At 45.0% G+C, this 22,642-nt stretch overlaps 1 protein-coding gene across 3 annotated transcripts; it reads left to right on the forward strand.

Annotated features, from left to right (window-relative positions):
* The first annotated feature begins 2,152 nt into the window (after positions 1-2,152).
* Positions 2,153-22,085, forward strand: PHC1 (polyhomeotic homolog 1). 3 transcript variants are annotated; one of them, XM_063434638.1, is made up of 15 exons: positions 2,153-2,233; positions 5,044-5,171; positions 6,946-7,056; positions 7,678-7,755; positions 8,168-8,320; positions 11,323-11,481; positions 14,204-14,528; positions 17,246-17,799; positions 17,885-18,017; positions 18,185-18,375; positions 18,464-18,575; positions 18,833-18,938; positions 19,236-19,380; positions 19,511-19,736; positions 20,936-22,085. In XM_063434638.1, exons 2-15 carry the CDS (start codon positions 5,058-5,060, stop codon positions 21,088-21,090), a joined length of 2,562 nt encoding a protein of 853 aa, XP_063290708.1. In that variant the 5' UTR covers positions 2,153-2,233; positions 5,044-5,057; the 3' UTR covers positions 21,091-22,085. The 3 variants fall into 3 exon arrangements, with proteins under 3 accessions (XP_063290708.1, XP_063290707.1, XP_063290709.1); XM_063434637.1 differs by having other exon boundaries at positions 2,159-2,266; XM_063434639.1 differs by having other exon boundaries at positions 2,159-2,266; positions 18,188-18,375.
* Positions 22,086-22,642: the final 557 nt, after the last annotated feature.

Here is a 22,642-nt window from a genome sequence, read left to right on the forward strand (position 1 = left end):
CAGTGAGTGCGGTCTATGCGGAGGGCGGGCAGTGAGTGCGGTCTATGCGGAGGGCGGGCAGTGAGTGCGGTCTATGCGGAGGGCGGGCAGTGAGTGCGGTCTATGCGGAGGGCGGGCAGTGAGTGCGGTCTATGCGGAGGGCGGGCAGTGAGTGCGGTCTATGCGGAGGGCGGGCAGTGAGTGCGGTCTATGCGGAGGGCGGGCAGTGAGTGCGGTCTATGCGGAGGGCGGGCAGTGAGTGCGGTCTATGCGGAGGGCGGGCAGTGAGTGCGGTCTATGCGGAGGGCGGGCAGTGAGTGCGGTCTATGCGGAGGGCGGGCAGTGAGTGCGGTCTATGCGGAGGGCGGGCAGTGAGTGCGGTCTATGCGGAGGGCGGGCAGTGAGTGCGGTCTATGCGGAGGGCGGGCAGTGAGTGCGGTCTATGCGGAGGGCGGGCAGTGAGTGCGGTCTATGCGGAGGGCGGCAGTGAGTGCGGTCTATGCGGAGGGCGGGCAGTGAGTGCGGTCTATACGGAGGGCGGGCAGTGAGTGCGGTCTATACGGAGGGCGGGCAGTGAGTGCGGTCTATACGGAGGGCGGGCAGTGAGTGCGGTCTATACGGAGGGCGGGCAGTGAGTGCGGTCTATACGGAGGGCGGGCAGTGAGTGCGGTCTATACGGAGGGCGGGCAGTGAGTGCGGTCTATACGGAGGGCGGGCAGTGAGTGCGGTCTATACGGAGGGCGGGCAGTGAGTGCGGTCTATACGGAGGGCGGGCAGTGAGTGCGGTCTATACGGAGGGCGGGCAGTGAGTGCGGTCTATACGGAGGGCGGGCAGTGAGTGCGGTCTATACGGAGGGCGGGCAGTGAGTGCGGTCTATACGGAGGGCGGGCAGTGAGTGCGGTCTATACGGAGGGCGGGCAGTGAGTGCGGTCTATACGGAGGGCGGGCAGTGAGTGCGGTCTATACGGAGGGCGGGCAGTGAGTGCGGTCTATACGGAGGGCGGGCAGTGAGTGCGGTCTATACGGAGGGCGGGCAGTGAGTGCGGTCTATACGGAGGGCGGGCAGTGAGTGCGGTCTATACGGAGGGCGGGCAGTGAGTGCGGTCTATACGGAGGGCGGGCAGTGAGTGCGGTCTATACGGAGGGCGGGCAGTGAGTGCGGTCTATACGGAGGGCGGGCAGTGAGTGCGGTCTATGCGGAGGGCGGGCAGTGAGTGCGGTCTATGCGGAGGGCGGGCAGTGAGTGCGGTCTATGCGGAGGGCGGGCAGTGAGTGCGGTCTATACGGAGGGCGGGCAGTGAGTGCGGTCTATACGGAGGGCGGGCAGTGAGTGCGGTCTATGCGGAGGGCGGGCAGTGAGGGTGAGTGCGGTCTATGCGGAGGGCGGGCAGTGAGTGCGGTCTATGCGGAGGGCGGGCAGTGAGTGCGGTCTATGCGGAGGGCGGGCAGTGAGTGCGGTCTATGCGGAGGGCGGGCAGTGAGTGCGGTCTATGAGGAGGGCGGGCAGTGAGTGCGGTCTATGCGGAGGGCGGGCAGTGAGTGCGGTCTATGCGGAGGGCGGGCAGTGAGTGCGGTCTATGCGGAGGGCGGGCAGTGAGTGCGGTCTATGCGGAGGGCGGGCAGTGAGTGCGGTCTATGCGGAGGGCGGGCAGTGAGTGCGGTCTATGCGGAGGGCGGGCAGTGAGTGCGGACTATGCGGAGGGCGGGCAGTGAGTGCGGACTATGCGGAGGGCGGGCAGTGAGTGCGGACTATGCGGAGGGCGGGCAGTGAGTGCGGACTATGCGGAGGGCGGGCAGTGAGTGCGGACTATGCGGAGGGCGGGCAGTGAGTGCGGTCTATGCGGAGGGCGGGCAGTGAGTGCGGTCTATGCGGAGGGCGGGCAGTGAGTGCGGTCTATGCGGAGGGCGGGCAGTGAGTGCGGTCTATGCGGAGGGCGGGCAGTGAGTGCGGTCTATGCGGAGGGCGGGCAGTGAGTGCGGTCTATGCGGAGGGCGGGCAGTGAGTGCGGTCTATACGGAGGGCGGGCAGTGAGGGTGAGTGCGGTCTATGCGGAGGGCCGGCAGTGAGGGGGAACGCGCCGCACGCCCCTTGGTTTCCATAGTAACCCGCTGAACGAGGAGGCGGTAGGGGCTGGTCACGTGTCGTAGACAGCGGTCACATGTTCCGGAAGTCGGGCCCAGAGACCGGAAGTGACGCGGGGAGCTAGCAGAAAGAGCAGACAGTGAGCGGATCGGAGAGAGAGGCGGCCGGAGGTCAGAGGTCACGGCGGCACCGAGGGGTCAGAGGTCAGCAGGGGGCGGGGGAGGGCCCTGGGGGGGCAGCGCCCCAAATTTATCGAACCTGTGAGAGCCCCTCCCCCTCAGTACTGACTGTGTATGGACCGCCACCGGCATCACCCTCAGCCATCACCGAGTACCTACCGTAACACCCTCAGCCACACACCGAGTACCTACCGTAACACCCTCAGCCACACACCGAGTACCTACCGTAACACCCTCAGCCACACACAGAGTACCTACCGTAACACCCTCAGCCACACACAGAGTACCTACCGTAACACCCTCAGCCACACACCGAGTACCTACCGTAACACCCTCAGCCACACACCGAGTACCTACCGTAACACCCTCAGCCACACACCGAGTACCTACCGTAACACCCTCAGCCACACACCGAGTACCTACCGTAACACCCTGTATATACACCGAGTACCTACCGTAACACCCTGTATATACACCGAGTACCTACCGTAACACCCTGTGTATATACACCTAGTACCTACCGTAACACTCTGTGTATATACACCGAGTACCTACCGTAACACCCTGTGTATATACACCGAGTACCTACCGTAACACCCTGTGTATATACACCGAGTACCTACCGTAACACCCTGTGTATATACACCGAGTACCTACCGTAACACCCTGTATATACACCGAGTACCTACCGTAACACCCTGTATATACACCGAGTACCTACCGTAACACCCTGTATATACACCGAGTACCTACCGTAACACCCTGTATATACACCGAGTACCTACCGTAACACCCTGTATATACACCGAGTACCTACTGTAACACCCTGTATATACACCGAGTACCTACTGTAACACCCTGTATATACACCGAGTACCTACCGTAACACCCTGTATATACACCGAGTACCTACCGTAACACCCTGTGTATATACACCGAGTACCTACCGTAACACCCTGTATATACACCGAGTACCTACCGTAACACCCTGTGTATATACACCGAGTACCTACCGTAACACCCTGTGTATATACACCGAGTACCTACCGTAACACCCTGTATATACACCGAGTACCTACCGTAACACCCTGTATATACACCGAGTACCTACCGTAACACCCTGTATATACACCGAGTACCTACCGTAACACCCTGTATATACACCGAGTACCTACCGTAACACCCTGTATATACACCGAGTACCTACCGTAACACCCTGTATATACACCGAGTACCTACCGTAACACCCTGTATATACACAGAGTACCTACCGTAACACCCTGTGTATATACACCGAGTACCTACCGTAACACCCTGTATATACACCGAGTACCTACCGTAACACCCTGTATATACACCGAGTACCTACCGTAACACCCTGTATATACACCGAGTACCTACCGTAACACCCTGTATATACACCGAGTACCTACCGTAACACCCTGTATATACACCGAGTACCTACCGTAACACCCTGTATATACACCGAGTACCTACCGTAACACCCTGTATATACACCGAGTACCTACCGTAACACCCTGTATATACACCGAGTACCTACCGTAACACCCTGTATATACACCGAGTACCTACCGTAACACCCTGTATATACACCGAGTACCTACCGTAACACCCTGTATATACACCAAGTACCTACCGTAACACCCTGTATATACACAGAGTACCTACCGTAACACCCTGTATATACACAGAGTACCTACCGTAACACCCTGTATATACACAGAGTACCTACCGTAACACCCTGTATATACACAGAGTACCTACCGTAACACCCTGTATATACACAGAGTACCTACCGTAACACCCTGTATATACACAGAGTACCTACCGTAACACCCTCAGCCACACACCGAGTACCTATCGTAACACCCTCAGCCACACACCGAGTACCTACCGTAACACCCTCAGCCACACACCGAGTACCTACCGTAACACCCTCAGCCACACACCGAGTACCTACCGTAACACCCTCAGCCACACACCGAGTACCTACCGTAACACCCTCAGCCACACACCGAGTACCTACCGTAACACCCTCAGCCACACACCGAGTACCTACCGTAACACCCTCAGCCACACACCGAGTACCTACCGTAACACCCTCAGCCACACACCGAGTACCTACCGTAACACCCTCAGCCACACACCGAGTACCTACCGTAACACCCTCAGCCACACACCGAGTACCTACCGTAACAGATAGTTGTGTGCTGTATACTGATGTGATTACATGAATGTCTTCATAAAAGCCTGTTGGATCTTCATAGGTCTCTGCAGGGGAGGCGTATCCTACTTTTAATATGCTAATTTACTTACTGCTGATTATAGGTCTTTAAATCTCTCACTCAGAAGGACATCTCTTTTAAGTTTGAATTCCATAGCTTTATTCATAAATAATTCTCTCGCCACACTATAGTTTCTACCGGATTTACAATTATTTCTATATGCGTTTTAAATACATAGAGGTGCGAAACTGTTAGAATAATGTACAATAAACTATGAAATATGCAGAACTCTCTAACTTTGCAGCAGTATGCGATGTGCAATATCCTTAGATTAGAATTTTAAATACATATAGAGTTAACCAGTATGTTACATTTTTATCTGTATATATTTTATGGCTATGGATTTTAATAATATTTATAATTGAATTTGATGAAAAGAATCATGTTGTCCAGTGTCAGTGTGAAGTATTAGGGTAGTAGTACTGCTGTAATAATGTTTGTGTGGCCTATCCTGATTTTGATGACTTCCTGTTAATCTAAATACCCACATTTTAGCTTTGGGAATCACCATGGAAACCGAGAGTGAGCAGAACTCAAGCTCCACGAATGGTAGCTCTGCATCAGGGGGCAGCACACGTCCTCAGATTTCTCAGATGTCCCTATATGAACGTCAAGCCGTGCAGGTATGTTACGGTTTCAAGCTCTATGTCTTTTTGCCATGCTGTTTCCATTGATGACGTAGTATGTCCTGTGGCTTTATGGCTGTGGACTTGTCCATCACATGTATGGACTGGACTGCAAGGTCTTCTTTAGGTGGGATATATAGTTCCTTCTATCATTTAACACTTTCCAAATGAATAGCAAATATGAGATGGCTTGCGCTAGTAGTGAAGGGGTATCATACAAGATTCCCATTCCTGCAACTTGGGTTTGAGTCCCGGCTAGCGCATTGTAGTTAATTGTGCTTTGTGTGGCAATGCCAGTTTTTATTCTTAAACTGCATATGTGACTTACCTATAACTTAGAAACAGTGATTATATTGTGCTTTGATTGATTACATTTATGATGGGTTTTATAACATGTATAGCTTGGAGGAAAGACTAGACAGGGGGGATATGATAGAAACATTTAAAGGGAAACAAATAGTCACCAAAACAACTTTAGCTTAATGAAGCAGTTTTGGTGTATGAACATGCCCCTGCAGTCTCACTGCTCAATTCTCTGCCATTTAGGAGTTAAATCACTTTGTTTATGCAGTCCTAGTTACACCTCCCTGCATGTTGCTTACACAGCCTTTCTAAAGTCATCTAATGTTTACATTTACTTTATTGCAAATTCTGTTTAATTTAGAATTACTCATCTCCTGTTGTGTGGATAGCTTTTCAAACCCTGCAGCAGCCGCCTGTGTGTGATTTAAAGTTCAATTTACAGACCAGAAGTTAAAAAAAACATTTAAAAAAAGTTAAATCTGATTGAAAATGCAACCATTTTGTTTTATTGCAGGCTGTGTTAGTCACAGACAGGGGAGGTGTGGTTATGGCTGCATAAAAGACACAAAAGTGGTATAACTCCTAAAAGAGCATTGAGCAGTAAAACATCAGGGTCACGATCTATACACTAAAACTGCTTAATTAAGCTAAAGTTGTTTTGGTGCCTATAGTGCCCCTTTAAATATATAAAGGGAATCAACACAGTCAAGGAGGAGACTATATTTAAAAGAAGAAAATCGACCACAACAAGAGGACATAGTAAAGTAATACTTCCTGATATTTTTTAAACCTTTGCCCCTCTAATTTAAGACTGAGAGGGTAGTGGATGCATGGAATAGCCTTCCAGCTGAAGTGGTAGAGGTTAACACAGTAAAGGAGTTTAAGCATGCGTGGGATAGGCATAAGGCTATCCTAACTATAAGATAAGGCCAGGGACTAATGAAAGTATTTAGAAAATTGGATGGATTAGATGGGCCGAATAGTTCTTATCTGCCGTCACATTCTATGTTTCTATGGAATTCTTCATTTAAAATGTTACATTCTGGGTTTAATTGCACACATCAAAACTGAATTCTATAGGTTAGAATATAATGTGTCAATAGCACTTTCTAATGAGCACCTGTACTTAAAAGTAACACTGTACAGTAATACCAGGCTGCAAAGAATCCTTCTTGTGTACATTGCTGTAGAGGGGAAAGATGGATAGGTCTGCCATATACAATCCCTGTGCAGAGATACAGAGCACAAACTGAAGCCCTGGCAGATACAATAATTATTTTTTTTTTTGTTGAAACAATCTGGAAGCATAGGTAATGAGTCTTTATTGGCTAAATTTTTATCCTTTGCACCATAGCTCTTCAGCCAGCGTATAAGATCTAATGTAATTCAATAGCATCTAAGGAGCTGTGCGTCCCCACAGGTTCCTGTTGTGTAATGTGTGTTCTCAGAGGTATCCTTCTCTTTTTAGGCTTTGCAGGCTCTGCATCGACAGCCGAACGCAGCACAGTATTTTCACCAGTTGATGCTACAGCAACAGCTCAGTAATGCACAACTGCATAGTCTGGCAGCCGTTCAGCAGGTAAGTAAAAATACTGTAACTCAATGTCAGTCTGGCAATTGGGCATCAGTGAGCTCCGTTTGTCTGTTGTTCTTCCCTCTATCAGTGGAAGATCCCTTGGGATATTCCATCCACCCTTTTTGTACTCCTGTGCTTGCTTGAGAGTGCTATAGTGAGCAAGGCTCATAGAACATGAAGTCCCCAGAAGTTGAAGAAGTTTGTCTGCACTGATGAAGAAATTACAAGGAGATATGTCACCGTAAGGCCCTACAAGTGACAGTGCTGCTTTCCTGCACATCTAAATAATGCAGGGACATTCGAATATCCTTTCGCTTTAATATTCAGAATGGAGAAAAGGGGACTATTAACATGAAAATGAATTTCTCCAGTGATTGCCATAGCATTCTAATCTGTGTATCAGGGTGGCTATTACTTGTCCATGTAATCTCCATGAAGTGCCTATGCAGCGTAATCTGTCTGATGTCACCCCAGGGGTTTAATTTTGTATGCTAGTCTAATCTTTGTGTCAATGCATCTGTAGCTGTGTTCAGGCTCTTTGAGGGGGAATATTTTCACGAAGGAAATTGAGACAAATGTTTGTCTGTTTGATGAGTAATAACTGTATTACCTGCTCTCTATTAGGCTACCATTGCCGCTAGTCGCCAGGCTGCCTCACCCAATGCAGGATCCACTCAGCAGACCAACACAACCCAGGGATCGGTAAGTGGCAGTATGGCACACTACTTTATGGGTAATCACATGTGTCACAGTGAATACAGCTGGGGCATAACTGCAACACTTCGCCAGGTTAAATGATTTGTAATGCTCTCCTGTCATGAATGCATGTAGAATCTTTCAGGGTAACAGAGTACCCTTTTTGTACTTTGCTGTCTCAGTCTATCTTTTCCTAAGTGCTTCTGCATGCTATTACTTTGTATTTGAGCTATGTCTTTCCAGTGAGAATTTAAGGTTATATGTAAGCCTCTCACAGTTTGGGAGAGCACGTGTTTTGTTCTTTTAACAAGATGGTTATATTTTGGTTTCTCTTTCGCACTGTTTTTTTGCTATTGTGAGGTAAGAGCAGCTCTTGTGAATGGTATAAAGTGATTGCACGTATTGATGTCCTCCACAGCAGGCGAACCTTTCCACAAGTTCTTCGGCCCAGCTCCTTAGCCGTACTCAGAATGTCACAGCACCCAGTGCAACAACCCTCACCCAATCTGTTCTTCTCAGCAATGCCAGCTCGCCTCCGCTTAGCCAGTCACAGACACAAATGTACCTGCGGGTGAGTGACAAACTAATTATTTTCCATTGCAAGAGATCACCTGTTTCCAATAAGTTTGAGAAGTAATAACTGTCAATTCAGTTTGCAGTCGTTACTGATTGCAAACTAAAATGTCATCTATAACCCTACAACTCCCCAGGTGTTTAGGTGATCTAGGATTAGAACTGTCAATTCAGTATGTGATCATTACCAATCACATACTGAAATGGTGGTTAAAGATGTTGTGAGTCTGTTGAGGTTTTTTTCTGTGAGAATCATGTACTTTGCACTGACTGGCCATTGGTAAACATCCTGAAATTGAAATCTTTGGCTTGCTCAGGAAACACAACTGATCCAAAGACCAAAGTTACCGTATTTTTCGCTCCATAAGACGCACCTCACCATAAGACGCACCTAGTTTTTAGAGGAAGAAACCCAGAAAACAATATATTCTGAACAAACTGTCCCATAGTGTTTCTTACTATGGGACAGTTTGTTCAGAATATTTTTTTTCTCCCCTGTCCCATAGTGTCCCCCCTCCCATAGTCTTCTCCCACCCCCTCCCCATAGTCTTCTCCCACCCCCTCCCCTCCCCATAGTCTTCTCCCACCCCCTCCCCATAGTCTTCATCCCCCCTCCCCTCCCCTCCCCATAGTCTTCATCCCCCCTCCCCTCCCCATAGTCTTCATCCCCCCTCCCCTCCCCATAGTCTTCATCCCCCCTCCCCTCCCCATAGTCTTCAACCCCCCCTCCCCTCCCCATAGTCTTCATCCCCCCTCCCCTCCCCATAGTCTTCATCCCCCCTCCCCTCCCCATAGTCTTCAACCCCCCTTCCCTCCCCTCCCCATAGTCTTCATCCCCCCTCTCCTCCCCTCCCCATAGTCTTCATCCCCCCTCTCCTCCCCTCCCCATAGTCTTCATCCCCCCTCTCCTCCCCTCCCCATAGTCTTCATCCCCCCTCTCCTCCCCTCCCCATAGTCTTCATCCCCCCTCCCCTCCCCATAGTCTTCATCCCCCCTCCCCTCCCCATAGTCTTCATCCCCCCTCCCCGCCCCATAGTCTTCATCCCCCCTCCCCGCCCCATAGTCTTCATCCCCCCCTCCCCTCCCCATAGTCTTCATAACCCCCCACCCTTCCCCTCCCCATAGTCTTCATCCCCCCTCCCCTCCCCATAGTCTTCTCTCCCATACTGTCCCCCTCCCCTTGTCCCATAATTACTTACCTGTCTTGTAGCGTTTCTCGGCAGCACAGGGCGCACCGCGGTACTGGAACTTGAATTTCATGTTCCGGTTTCCGGCGGGACTGAAAGGAAGTGCGCACACTGAGCTGAGTGCGCACTTCCTTTCAGTCCCGCCGGAAACCGGAACATGAAATTCAAGTTCCAGTACCGCGGTGCGCCCTGTGCTGCCGAGAAACGCTACAAGACAGGTAAGTAAAACTTCATATTCGCTCCATAAGACGCACAGACATTTCCCCTCACTTTTGAGGGGAAAAAAAGTGCGTCTTATGGAGCGAAAAATACGGTAATAAAAAGCGAGTTTTTTTGTTTTTTGGTTTTTTTAAATGTTATTTAAAAAAAAAATGTCTGTTAAAAGCTTTATTGCCACAGTGTTTCTGATGTTACCGAAGTATAACCAAAATGTAACTAGCAAGTACTTAAGACATAACCCTCGCCAACTCCTTATCATTCAGAGTATTTAAAAGGGTACTCCAAGAACCTTAACCTCTTCAGTGATTTGAAGTGGTCACGGTGCTTGGAGTCTGTGCAGAGTAATGACACATACAGAGTTAAAGAACTTTGCTGCCAGTGTAACTCCACCTCCGCCAGCGTCATTAGCTTGCCTTGAAAAATACTTTCAGGCTGTCAATATTAATTCTGTGCATAATGGATGTCTGTCGTCAGTACGCATACCATGCTTGTGACAGACAACCCATGGTTGGCACAGCCCCCCTCCGTACCTCCCAAGTCCTGTCACGGCTTACCTTAGATGGAGTCCGAAGTGCAGAGATGTATGCTCACCCTTGCAGATAAACACAGCCCACGGTAACCAGGTAAGAAGTTACCTGGGCTGTGAATCTGTGCACGGCGGCTTAGGCAGGAACAGCAACAGGGTACAACGAAACAGACAAGGGCAAATCCAGAAGAGTAGTCAGGCATGGTATCAAAAAGGTCAGGGCAGGCGGCAAACAAGCAATAACGTAGATTTCACAAGCAGGGGTCACAAGCCACGTCAGTCTTGGGCAACATGAAACAACGAACTGATCCTGCCTTCAGGGAGAGGCAGTGTTATATACCTGGGATAATGATCCATCTGCCTCAGGTGGACTTAGATTGACAGGTAGGAGCCACTGGTGAAGTCCAGCCCCTAGTGCTGCAGGCAATGCCAGATAAACAAGGCTAGTTCCATAAGTTCCAAAGTGGCTCAGAGGCAGGAATGCAGGCCTAGGATGCAGAAGGGACAGGTTCAAATCCCCTGTGGGGTGGCCACGCCTGGCTGTCTGGCTAGCACTGGGAGAACCGTGACACTCAGTCTGCCTGTGCATCAGGGTGTCGCGCCCCCTCACCAGATGTGGACTGGTCTGCAAGGAGAAGTAAGTTAATTATTTCCTTCTTTCTGTTTCTCCGGTATTGACCCTGCCAGTAAGGCTTACTACAACCTATAATAAAAATATTGTTTTTGGTTGGAGTAATAGTAGCTGACGTAAAACTCTTAACTGCTAATTCTTAATTGCTGAACAAATCTTTGCTTTAGTGATATGAGTAGAGAACAATTACTCTTTTAAATTGATTATTCATTAAAATACCATGAATGTAAAATTGTGATTTTTATTGTTACTTATCAAACTGACACCCTGTCCCTGTGTGGAACAGTTCTGGGGAAAGTACATGCACTGTTACCCAGAATGGATCTTTATACGTCAGGACTGTTTTTTCTGCCATTTGTAATCATCAAATATTAGGTGGTTTTGCACATCCATCGATTGTAGCAATTCTTTGATTATATTATCTCTTTTCCAAGCAGCAGCCTCAGCTGGGCAATCTCTTCCCTGTAAATCGTTCTCTTGGCCGTGGCGTCCCTCTGAACTCCCAGCTAATTCTGATGCCCAATGGCTCCGTAGCCACTGTTCAGCAGGAGATGACATCTCCCCAGACCCAAAACATGCATCAGGATTCTGATCAGGCAAGTTGTGTCTCCACTATATTTTACCATGAAAGGCTGGCCCCAAGTCTCTCTATAGATTTCAGTACGTTCTTGACTTTCCTTTCGCTTGGTTTTGTATGCACAGGTGTTTCACGGCCAGACAATATTACTGCTTATGGTAGTGGTTATGATTCAAACCACAGTTGACAGTCCCTTTGGTTTTTGTAATGTTGTTTTCAGTTTGTTTAATTAAAAAATAAAAATTCACCTGCAGCCTAAACCTACCCCTCTGACTCTATTTCCATAATTATAAAGTTACACAGACAAAATGTATGAACAGTATGTGCAAGCATTGTGATTCCACAGAACAGTAAGAGGCTGTGAGCTCTGGGAATATAGGACAGTCCGGAGTCCGGTGAGGCTGAATCACTATTAACCCTTTTAGCAGCATTGAACTGACATGTGGCTGAATCCACCTATTCTTAAGCAATCTCTTCTATAGATGGTGTTAGTATTGTGACATTTTGTCTTATCTTGTCTGATACTGAGCATTACAATAATTACTTTCTTATTGTTGATGTCTGGAAGATGGTCATGGTACTGTTAACCCCTTCAGGACGGAGTCAATAGTGCACGTTCTGATCAAAACAAAACGTAAACAAAAACTGGAATTTGCGCTATATGTCTGTTCACCCGTAGTTCCCCTCTTTCATATTATATGCACCCACACTTATTATATATCATTTTGTTCAGGAGAAACAGGGCTTTAATTTACCATTAACTATTCATATATGGAATATAATTTATTATGAATAAAATAAAAAAAAACTGTGAGAAATTTATTTATTTTTTAAAAATGTGTAGTTCCGCCTCACATTTTAGCTGTAAATGTCATAATACTGTTAGGTTTTACTGCAACAAAATGCACATATTTGTAATCAGCGATGTCTCACGAGTACAACAGTACCCCCCATTAACAGGTTTTATGTTGTTTTGGAAAGTTACAGGGTCAAATATAGAACGTTCCATTTTCAAATTGAAATTTGCCAGATTAGTAATGTTACCTTTGAGACGGTGTGGTAGCCCAGGAATGAGAATTACCCCCATAATGGCATACCATTTGAAAAAGTAGACAAGCCAAGGTATTGAAAGTGGGGTATGTTTAGTCTTTGTTAGTAGCCACTTAGTCACAAACACTGGCCAAAGTTAGCGTTCATATTTGTTTTTGTGTGAAAAAAGCAAAAAAAGAATATTTGGCCAGTGTTTGTGACTAAGTGGCTACTAAGAAAGACTGGACATACCCCACTTGCAATACCTCGGGTTGTCTACTTTTGCAAATGGTATGCCATCCTGGGGGTAATTCTCATTCCTGGGCTACCATACGCTCTCAAAGGCAACATAACCAATCTAGCAAATTTCAATGTGAAAAAAATGAAACGCAAGCCTTATATGTGACTCTCTAACTTTCCAAAACACCATAAAACCTGTACATGGGAGGTACTGTTATTCTCGTGAGACTTCACTAAACACAAATATTAGTGTTTTAAAACAGTAAAACATATTACAACAATAATATAGTCCATAAAAGTGCAGTTCGTTTGTAAAAAATGCAAAAAACGTCACTTTTACTTAAAATATCATCATTGTAATACAATTTACCAGTTTGAAACACTAATATTTGAGTTCAGCGAAGTCTCCCAAGTAAAACAGTACCCCCTATGTACAGGTTTTATGGTGTCGTGGAGAATTACAGGGTCAAATATAGTGCTTGCGAATTAAATTCTCTGCACTTTCTCCCTGTGTTGTCAGGCATGTCAATCAAATTTTAATTAATCAAATCACATAATTATGTTAAAAGATTACTTAAATATACATGTAGAATTTTAATATATATACATATATATGTATTTAAATTCTACGTGTATACTAATGTAATCTTTTATGTAATTATATGTATTTATCTATATATATATATTTGCGGTTATTTGTATTTTATATATAGATAGATATATATAGAATGTCATTCTAAGTGTATTTTGTTACCAATATATATATATATTAATAACAAAATACAGTTAGAATGAAATTGCATATGAATATATAATTTATATTAAATTTTGTTTCAATATTTTATTTATTTATTTTATTATTTTATTTATTTATTATTTTAATTATACGTATATATATAATATATATATGTACATCTATTATATATATAATATATATACATATTATATATATATGTAACGTCATTCTAAGTGTATTTTAATGCTAATATATATACTTTTATTAGTATTAAAATACACTTTGTATGACGTTACATATATATATTATGTATATAATATATATACATATTATATATATATATAAAAATATTTTCAATTTATTTTTTAACATGTTTAATTTCTTTGTTTATACTTTCTTACCAGCAGGGGGACTGTCTGATATTTTAGACAGTCCCCCTGCAGGCAGATCCATAGCCAGCTATAGGGGGCCATGTGATCGCTCTTTGAGAGCGATCACATGGCCCCCGGGGGCCTCATTTGCCGTGGGAGGGCTGCCTGGGCTGTCAGGCAGCCCCCCAGAAGAGGATCGCGGCGGAGGTAAGTATAACTTGCCTCCTGGGGCTCAAAGCCGTTACGGCGTTCCATGCCGCCGCAACGGCTTTAAAGCCCATTATAATGGGGACGGCATGGAACGCCGTAACGGCGTTAACGGGTTAATCTTCATTGACAAATAGTTTCAATCTCTTCCCCTGTAGGTTCAGAACCTGGCCGTCCGAGGTCAACAGACAGCTCCACCCACTTCCACAGCTGCAGGACCCCCCATGTCCCAACAGGCACCACTGCCTACCAAACCTGCAGTCCACCCAGCTCCCTCCTCCTCAGCTCCTCCCCAGCTGCCTTCCCCGCCAGTACCACAGACCGTGAAGAGCCCTATGGGACCCTCTGGAGGAACAGTGAGTCAGGGGAGCCAGACTGAGACGGAGGGGAGAAAGACAGAAGGAGAGAGTGTCCAGCAAAGTGTTGGCATTAACCTAACCAGAGCTGCAACACCAGCTCCTAATCAGACCTTAATTAGCTCTGGTGAGTCTGCAATCTCAACATTTACAACTGACCTTGAATTCTAGGTTCTTATTGGGACCATATTTGGCAGGCTTTTTCCATGTTTACCAGTCACATTCCATGCACAATTCTTTCAGCTGGTACACTGAAAATTGACTTATTGGTACAAAGTTGACTTATTATTGGCTATTGTTACACAGAAAAAAGATGTCAGTTGTATTTTTTTATGTCCCTTTTTCATCTCATTAATGTTTGTCATCTGTCCTGAATCACTTACTCTAAAAATGATTTAAAGAGACACTATTGGCATCAAAACTTTGCTTATACACCTTAGCTTATTGGTGTATAGATCATTCCCCTCCAGTCTTGCTGCTTAATTCTCTGCCATTTAGGAGTTAAATCACATTTGTTTCTGTTTATGTAGCCCAAGCCATACTTATCCTGGCTGTGACTCACACAGCCTGCATGAAAAATGTTTTGATTTTCAGTCACATGTTAATTTGCTTCAGACGTTTTTATGCCTTGCTCTGTTATTGAACGTTAAAGGAACACTATATGGTCAGGAACACAAATGTATTCCTGACCCTATAGTGTTAAACCCACCATTTAGGTGGCTGCCCCCCCCCCAACCTCCTTAAAAGGAATTAAAACTCAAACTATTTCCAGCGCCACGCCCTGATCTTCCTCCTTGATGACACCATCAGAATTGCTGATTTTTAGCCAATCCAAGGAAAAGCATTGAATTGGCTAAAATCGACAAGGAGGCGGGATGGGGACAGGGCCAAACGCAGTTTTGGCCAAACGGCACTTCTGCATAGAGATGCATTGAATCAATGCATCTCTATGAGGAAAATTCAGTGTCCCCATGCAGAGCGTGGAGATTCTGAACGGCAGAGCAGCCTACTGTGCAGCACTGCTCTAGGAAGCATCTCCAGTGGCCATCCGAGGAGTGGCCACTTGGAGGTGTCCCTAGGGCAATGTAAACACTGCCTTTTCTCTGAAAAGGCAGTGTTTGCATGAAAATGCCCGAAGGCAATGATTGTACTCACCAAAACAACTACATTAAGCTGTAGTTGTTGTGGTGACTATAGTGTCCTTTTATTCAAACACAGAAGTCTCCTGCAGGGTCTAGGACAGGCTTCTCTTAACTCCAACCCTCCAGATGTTGCTGAACTATAACTCCCATGATTCTCAGCCTATCTATTTCATTCATAGAATCATGGGAGTTGTAGTCCAACAACATCTGGAGGGCCAGAGTTTGGGTAAGCCTGGTCTTAGGAGGTTTTTAATAGAACAGGAGATAACACATCCTAAATTAAACAGAATGTGGAAAAGGGTAGGTTTAAACACTAGATATCTCTTTACAGGAAGTGTTTAGGAAAGCTGTGTACATCACATAATGGGAGGGATGACTAGAACTGTATAAACAAAGGGATTTTACTTCTAAATAGCAGAGAATTGAGCAGTGAGACTGAAGGGCCATATTATATACAACAAAACCACTCTATAAATCTAAAGTTGCCTTTGGTGCTTTTAAAGTATCATTTTGGTGTCCATTTAAGTATCTTACCAGGACGGGTACATTGAGATGTTAACTTTTTTTTTTTTTCTTTTTGTTCAAGAATGTTCTGGCTTATAAATATTATTCCACTTGTTGTCTCTCTCACATCTCAATTTAATATGTTTTTATTTTTTATAGATCTGTGTTTAATGGGACATTAAAGGCACTATAACCATTTAAAAGGACACTATAATCACCAGAACAGCTACAACTTAATATAGTTGTTCTGATGCGTATAGTTAGTCCCTACAGGCATTTTCATGTAAACACTGCCTTTTAAGAGAAAAGGCAGTGTTTACATTGCTGCCCAGGAACACCTCCAGTGGCAGTCAGTCAGACAGCCACTAGAGGTGCTTCCTGGGTCGATGCTGAACATTCCTCATAGAGATGCATTGGTGCTGAACATTCGGTGCTGAACGATGCTGAACATTCCTCATAGAGATGCATTGACTGAGATAGTTAGTTAATTCTGATGATCTCTGCCAAGTAGGCGGATCGGGGACAGAGCCAGAGGTCAAGGAGAGACCGGCCATCTAAATAGTGTTTTTAACACTTTAGTGTCAGGAATACATATCTGTATTCCTGACCTTATATTGTCCCCTTAATTTCATTGATGTGGTTATAGTGCTTGAAGTCCTGTAGCGTTATCCCTCCATTCAGTAGTAAACTATTTTTGAACACTTATTTTGTTATTATTTTGGCCACCTACATCCCAGCCCTCAGTGCATGTATAGCTAAGGCAGAGATTACATTCTCCATTACCAACCAAATCAGAGAGTGGTCAGCTGATACTCTCTGCCAATCCCTGCCACCCATTTCTGCTCAATCTAATACTTCCTCATTAGCCAGAGCAGTGCAGAAGGGATAGGCTGCCGGCTGCCAACGACTCTCCTTTAGCGATAAATCATTCAAAAATTTAATTCTTGGATTGTTAAGTAGAGTACATTTAGGTATCTCACTTCACATACAAACAAATCTTATATTTTGCTTTATAGTTACATTTTTTTTTTATCTCTCTTGCTTCCTGGTTTCGCAGTGAGTGTAAAACTGTTACTGTCCCATCTAGATGGCATTGCTGTATTTTGACTTTGTTAAAGGTTTCTCTCGTTTTTCTTGTTTCTCAATCGTGGATACACTTGTACATTTTTCACAAAGCTTCTTGTTTTGTCCGCTGCAGCTACTTATACTCATATCCAGCCTCACTCAGTCCTGCAGCAGAAGCAAGTGGTTTTCCAGCAGCAGATTGCAATCCATCAGCACCGCCAGTCCCAGCTTGTCCACGCCTCCACCCACCTGCAGCTGGCACAGCCACAAGCTTCCACACAGCAGAATCTTCAGACGCCCCCAGCCCAGCAGACATTGGTTGTACAGCCCATGTTGCAGACGACCCCTGAGGCCACTCTGCCAACCAAAGCTCCTGTACCCATCCAGCCAAAGCAGCCTGGCAAAGGCATCCCCCCTCTGAATCTTCAAGGGCATCTTGGGACAAAACCTTCCCAGGGTAGTAGAGCGCTCCCCACACCTCCATCCAGCCAGCCTCACATCCCTGTGCAGTTGGTGGGGGCCAGGCAGCAAGGCCCTGCTCAAGCTTTGGCACTGGGTGCTCTGCAGGTTCCATCCCAAGGTTCTTCCCTCACACAGATGACTTTACCCCCATCCCCTGCTCCTGTACCTACTGCTGTGACTGGCACAGTGCAGGAATCGCAAGCTGCATTTTTTGGAGTGCTGCAGGTGAGCAGAAGGGAGAAGGCAAAGTTCTTTTGCTGTGTTTACTGTGTTGCATACCAGGCTAACATCCGTGTCTGTGGCCCTTCAGGGTAAGATACCTGGAGCTGGAAAGCGGAAGGCTGAATCTGAAGAAGACAGGGAAGAATCCCCTACGCTGCCTGTTAAAACCTCTCCCCCTGCTGATACTCCCCCCAATGTGGAGGAAAGTAGCACCCCAGCTGGTAAGCAATGTGTGGTAAAGTTTGCCATTATATTGTTTGCAGATAAAGTAATCTTTGCTTTTCTGTATTGTATCAATGGTATTCAACATTATTTAGGTTATTTATAACCTTGATTGTCCTTTTATTCTCCATCACAACCTCATGTAATGGAATATCATTTTCTTCAGCAGATAAATCAGAAGCTGCCTCCCAAGCCCCTCCTGTTCTTTCAGTATCCACTGCCCCTTGTGTTCCTACTCTTTCGGTCACTTCTCGCCAGCACAGTGACTCAAAGCCCCCTCAAGCCATTGTCAAGCCACAGATCCTAACTCATATCATTGAAGGTTTTGTTATCCAGGAAGGTGCTGAACCATTTCCTGTGAGTACGACGTCTGTAGAGCTGCATGTGCAAGGTATTCCACTAGCTCCGCCTATAGTAGCTGAATAACTTGTATGTTTCCTTTCAGGTGGGTAGCCCTCAACTGCTAAAGGACCCGGAGAAGCTGCCAGCTGTTGGAACTCTTCTACCAGCAGTGGAAAGTTCTCTTCCAACCCCTGCAGAAGACACAGCTGTTAGTGGTATGCGTTATGCTATCAGTGCTCTTAGCTACATTCATCTGTATATCAGTTTGTTCATGTATCACTGTTAGCTGACTTCTGACTGGTTGATCGATCAGTTTCTTATAGATCACATTTTTCCACTGTCCTTTTTAGTGTTGTCAGTTACTCCATGTCTGATATTTCTGGGTCTTTCCAAATCTTTCTCCATTGTATGTTTGCCGATATGTTCCCTGTCATCTATTCCCTTATTGTACTGTGCATCCTTCATTTGTTAGATTCTGGGAGTGCTAAGCTCCTGAAATGCGAGTATTGTGGGAAATTTGCCCCAGCTGACCAGTTTCGTGGATCCAAAAGGTTCTGTTCAATGACTTGTGCCAAGAGGTAATTCTCTGAAAATGCAGATTCACTTTTGGGTAAATTATGTTTGTAGCCTGTTTGAATTATGGACAATTTTTTGTTTTGTTTGTTTATTTCCACATTCTTCAGTTGTCTGCTACATGTTCTTGTGTTTTAAAGGCAAGTTGACAGTGGAATTTCTAGCTTCACAGCATATATATATTTTTTATATATATTTAAATGTGTCCAGTAAACAATAATAAATTATATTAGTGTGATTGTTTGAAGAAGTGAATTCAGGGATATCTTAAAACATGTTATATGCGGATTTCTCCCTCTCAGATATAATGTCAGCTGCAGCCACCAGTTTCGGCTAAAGCGGAAGAAGCTGAAGGAGCTTCAGGAAGCCGGGGCTGTGAGAGCACGTAGACCGAGGAGGAATAGCTCAGAGATCGCACGTGCCAAGATCCAAGGGAAGAGGATGCGGGTAAGGACTGGTCTCCTATTTGTTTTGGTATGCCTTTGCTCTTTGTTAGGTATTTTAACTGCTACGTTACATTATAGAATTCTTTGCAAACCAATCTAAATGTATTTCTGATTCGGTGTCTCTCTTACAGGAAGACTCAAGCCGGGGATCCGATAATTCCAGTTATGATGAGGCATTCTCACCTGCAACGGTCGCTCCACCCTCTTGTAGATCATCACATGGAGAGCGAGAAGGAAGCACTCCCACCAGCGGACCTTCAAATTCTGACCTCCTGGGGATAAACCCAGTGTTCCTGTCTAGTAACCCAAGCCGCTGGAGTGTGGAGGAGGTGTACGAGTTCATATGTTCTCTGCAAGGTATGACTGAATATTCAACTTATTTTAAACCATTTCCTCATCCTCTCTTCCTCTGCTCCTGTTTAGCTATTAATAGCGTCAGCGGCAAAAGGGCTTCTTTAAGCTTACTCCTATTTTACAATTAGCTCCCGCTAACTTTAGCCCATTATAACATTCAGTTTGTAATCCCCCTTTTAAATGTATATTTGTAACCTCACATTACAAATTTCTCAGCTTCCTCTGGTGAGCTCTGCTGAAGTACCTGTTAGCCTATCCTAGCTTTCCATTGTTTTCAGAAGGAGTAATGAGCACGTGCCAGAAGCATATGTACTCCATAGTAGTTCAATGAAAAAAAAAAAGTTTAATGAAATGGCTTCATTAGCTCCATGGTAAGAAGGCCACAGTTTGAGTCTCTTAATTATGGTGTATTATAACTGCAGCTATAAGGGTAAGGATAAATGTGCTGCTATCCGCTTATTCATTTAAAAATCGTTCTGCTCATCATATCGGATGGACAGCTAAGGGCATGAACGAGTTGACTACTAAACCCTTGAAAGTCAAGTTTTTATGGCATAAGATCAGACCACAAACTTGAAAGAGTCCTGATTAGTGAGACCAAATGGGGATCAATAATTTTTCAATGAAAAAGTGTTCTGCTATTATACAGCAGTTCCATTTCATATTGCTCATTTTAATCATGTGCAGCCAAGTATCACTGAGCCTGAGAAGTGTTGGCTTAAAGGACCACTATAGGCACCCAGACCACTTCAGCTCAATGAAGTGGTCTTGGTGCCAGGTCCCCCTAGTTTTAACCCTGCAGCTGCAAACATATCACTTTCAGAGAAACTGCTATGTTTACAATGAGGGTTAATCTAGCCTCTAGTGGCTGTCTCCCTGAAAATCGCATTGAGGACACGCTGGACGTCAATAGGAAAGCACTGAGTAATGCTTTCCTATGGACGGTTTGAATGCGCGGACAGATGCGCATTAGGAGCTGACGTCGGCAGGGGAAGGAGAGGTCACCAGCGCCAAGGGATTAAAGTAAGTGGGTGAAGGGGTTTTAACTCCTTCAGCCCAGCGGGGGGGGGGGGGGGGGGTTTGTTTTCCTGGCACTATAGTGCTCCTTTAACCTTTTATGTATTATTTTGCATTGTTTTGCTCCCAATTTGGAAAATAATAGGACAATATTTTTTTTTTTTCCCCATTTATATGTTGTGCAGGCTGCCAAGAGTTGGCAGAGGATTTCCGCTCCCAGGAAATTGATGGGCAGGCTTTGTTGTTGCTGAAAGAGGAACATCTCATGACTGCTCTAAACATTAAACTGGGACCTGCATTGAAAATCTGCGCCAAGATCAACCTGCTCAAGGAAACTTAACTCAGCCTTTTATGCTATCCACATGTGGATTGGAAAACAAGCAGCAGGTGGCTTTAGCAACAGCGGTCAATGATTTTACTAGGAGTACAGACTGAAAACACCTCAGCCGGTTTTAAGGAGAGAAGGATCTACAGCTTATTCCAGCATTCATAACCTCTCCATGACTGCTTCAACACTCCTGAACTCGCTCATCTTTTATCATCTCCTCATTGTTACTCTCTAAATATATATCTATCTTCTGTATGTCTGTATCTGTTCGTCAATGCTTATCTGCAGACAGGTTTGATATATTTATAAAGAATATGATGGTGATCCTAAAGGACTCTCAGTTCAAAGGATGATATTCATGCACAAGGCTGAACAAACATTAGAAAAAGAAAACAAGGGTAATTGGCATTTGTGCATTAATATCCTCCCAAGTGACATTTTGTGTCAATGTGTGCTCTTTGTAGATGTGGATAGCACTTGGAGGTCTTAGGCTATTCACACATGGACATGTTTTCCAAAGCCTTTCATATTCCATTAAGGTATCAGGTGTGCCTTATCGAGAGGCTAATGCCAGAAAAATTGACAGGTGCCTCATTTTATACAGGCTTGTGTGCAGTTTATAAAAAAAAAAAAAAAAAAAAGTCTTTAAACCCGATTCGTCTAACGTTGAAGGCACTTTATTGGGAGCGGTGCCTGCATGCTGGAACAAAGTAACTCCTTTGCTTAAGATCAGGAACACAGATTGAGAGGTGGTTCTTGTTAAATTTGCTTTTCTGGATGCAAAGGATTGTCCACGCTCTGCTTCTTTTGGACAGAAGTTGGTGTTTGGTGAGCCTGTATTGGAGTAAGTTTACGCTATGAGTTTGCATATTGGGTGAAATAAGACAGGCCTACTCTTGGTGTGTGACTAGGTCTGTTCTACTGTGGATTTACACCTATTGGATTTAGAAAACCTACACCCAAAAGTTAATTGATAATACTGTAAATAAATTGGCACATTTTATCTATTCACGAGATTGTTTCACACTGTGAGCAAATGCTCTTATACATATTGTTTATGGAGCAGTTCCAGAAAAGGTTCCACAAGAACATTTGCAGTTCTATATGAAAGTAAACACTTAATTGGTACTAAATAATGAATTACAATTAGTGCTATTTCCTCTTCCGGTGAGAATGAATCCTTTCACTCTGCAGTATAATTGTATCACAGGCTTAAATACTTTTGATGGCATAGATTATACAATATGCAATGACAGACAGCAGATAATCTAACTTCCGGATGGCTGCTCTGCTCTTATAAACGTGCATGCATCAAGTACACAGTTGGTCTCTTTCTTGGGAGAATTCACGTAAGATTTAAAGTGTTATTTTCCACACTCCCATATATTCCTACAGTGATTGCAGCACTTTACTAGACACAGGGTTCATGTATGCATTCTGCTGGATCACCTAGAAATATGAGGTGACCGTTTACTTTGGACCAGGCCTTTCATTGTCATCCTGTAGTTGCTGCAAAGTGTCAGGAGTGTTTGAAGTGTACCATACGCTAAGGAGGTAGCAGTTC

The sequence above is a fragment of the Pelobates fuscus genome, chromosome 10 (assembly GCF_036172605.1).
Source record: "Pelobates fuscus isolate aPelFus1 chromosome 10, aPelFus1.pri, whole genome shotgun sequence".
Classification (NCBI taxonomy): domain Eukaryota; kingdom Metazoa; phylum Chordata; class Amphibia; order Anura; family Pelobatidae; genus Pelobates; species Pelobates fuscus.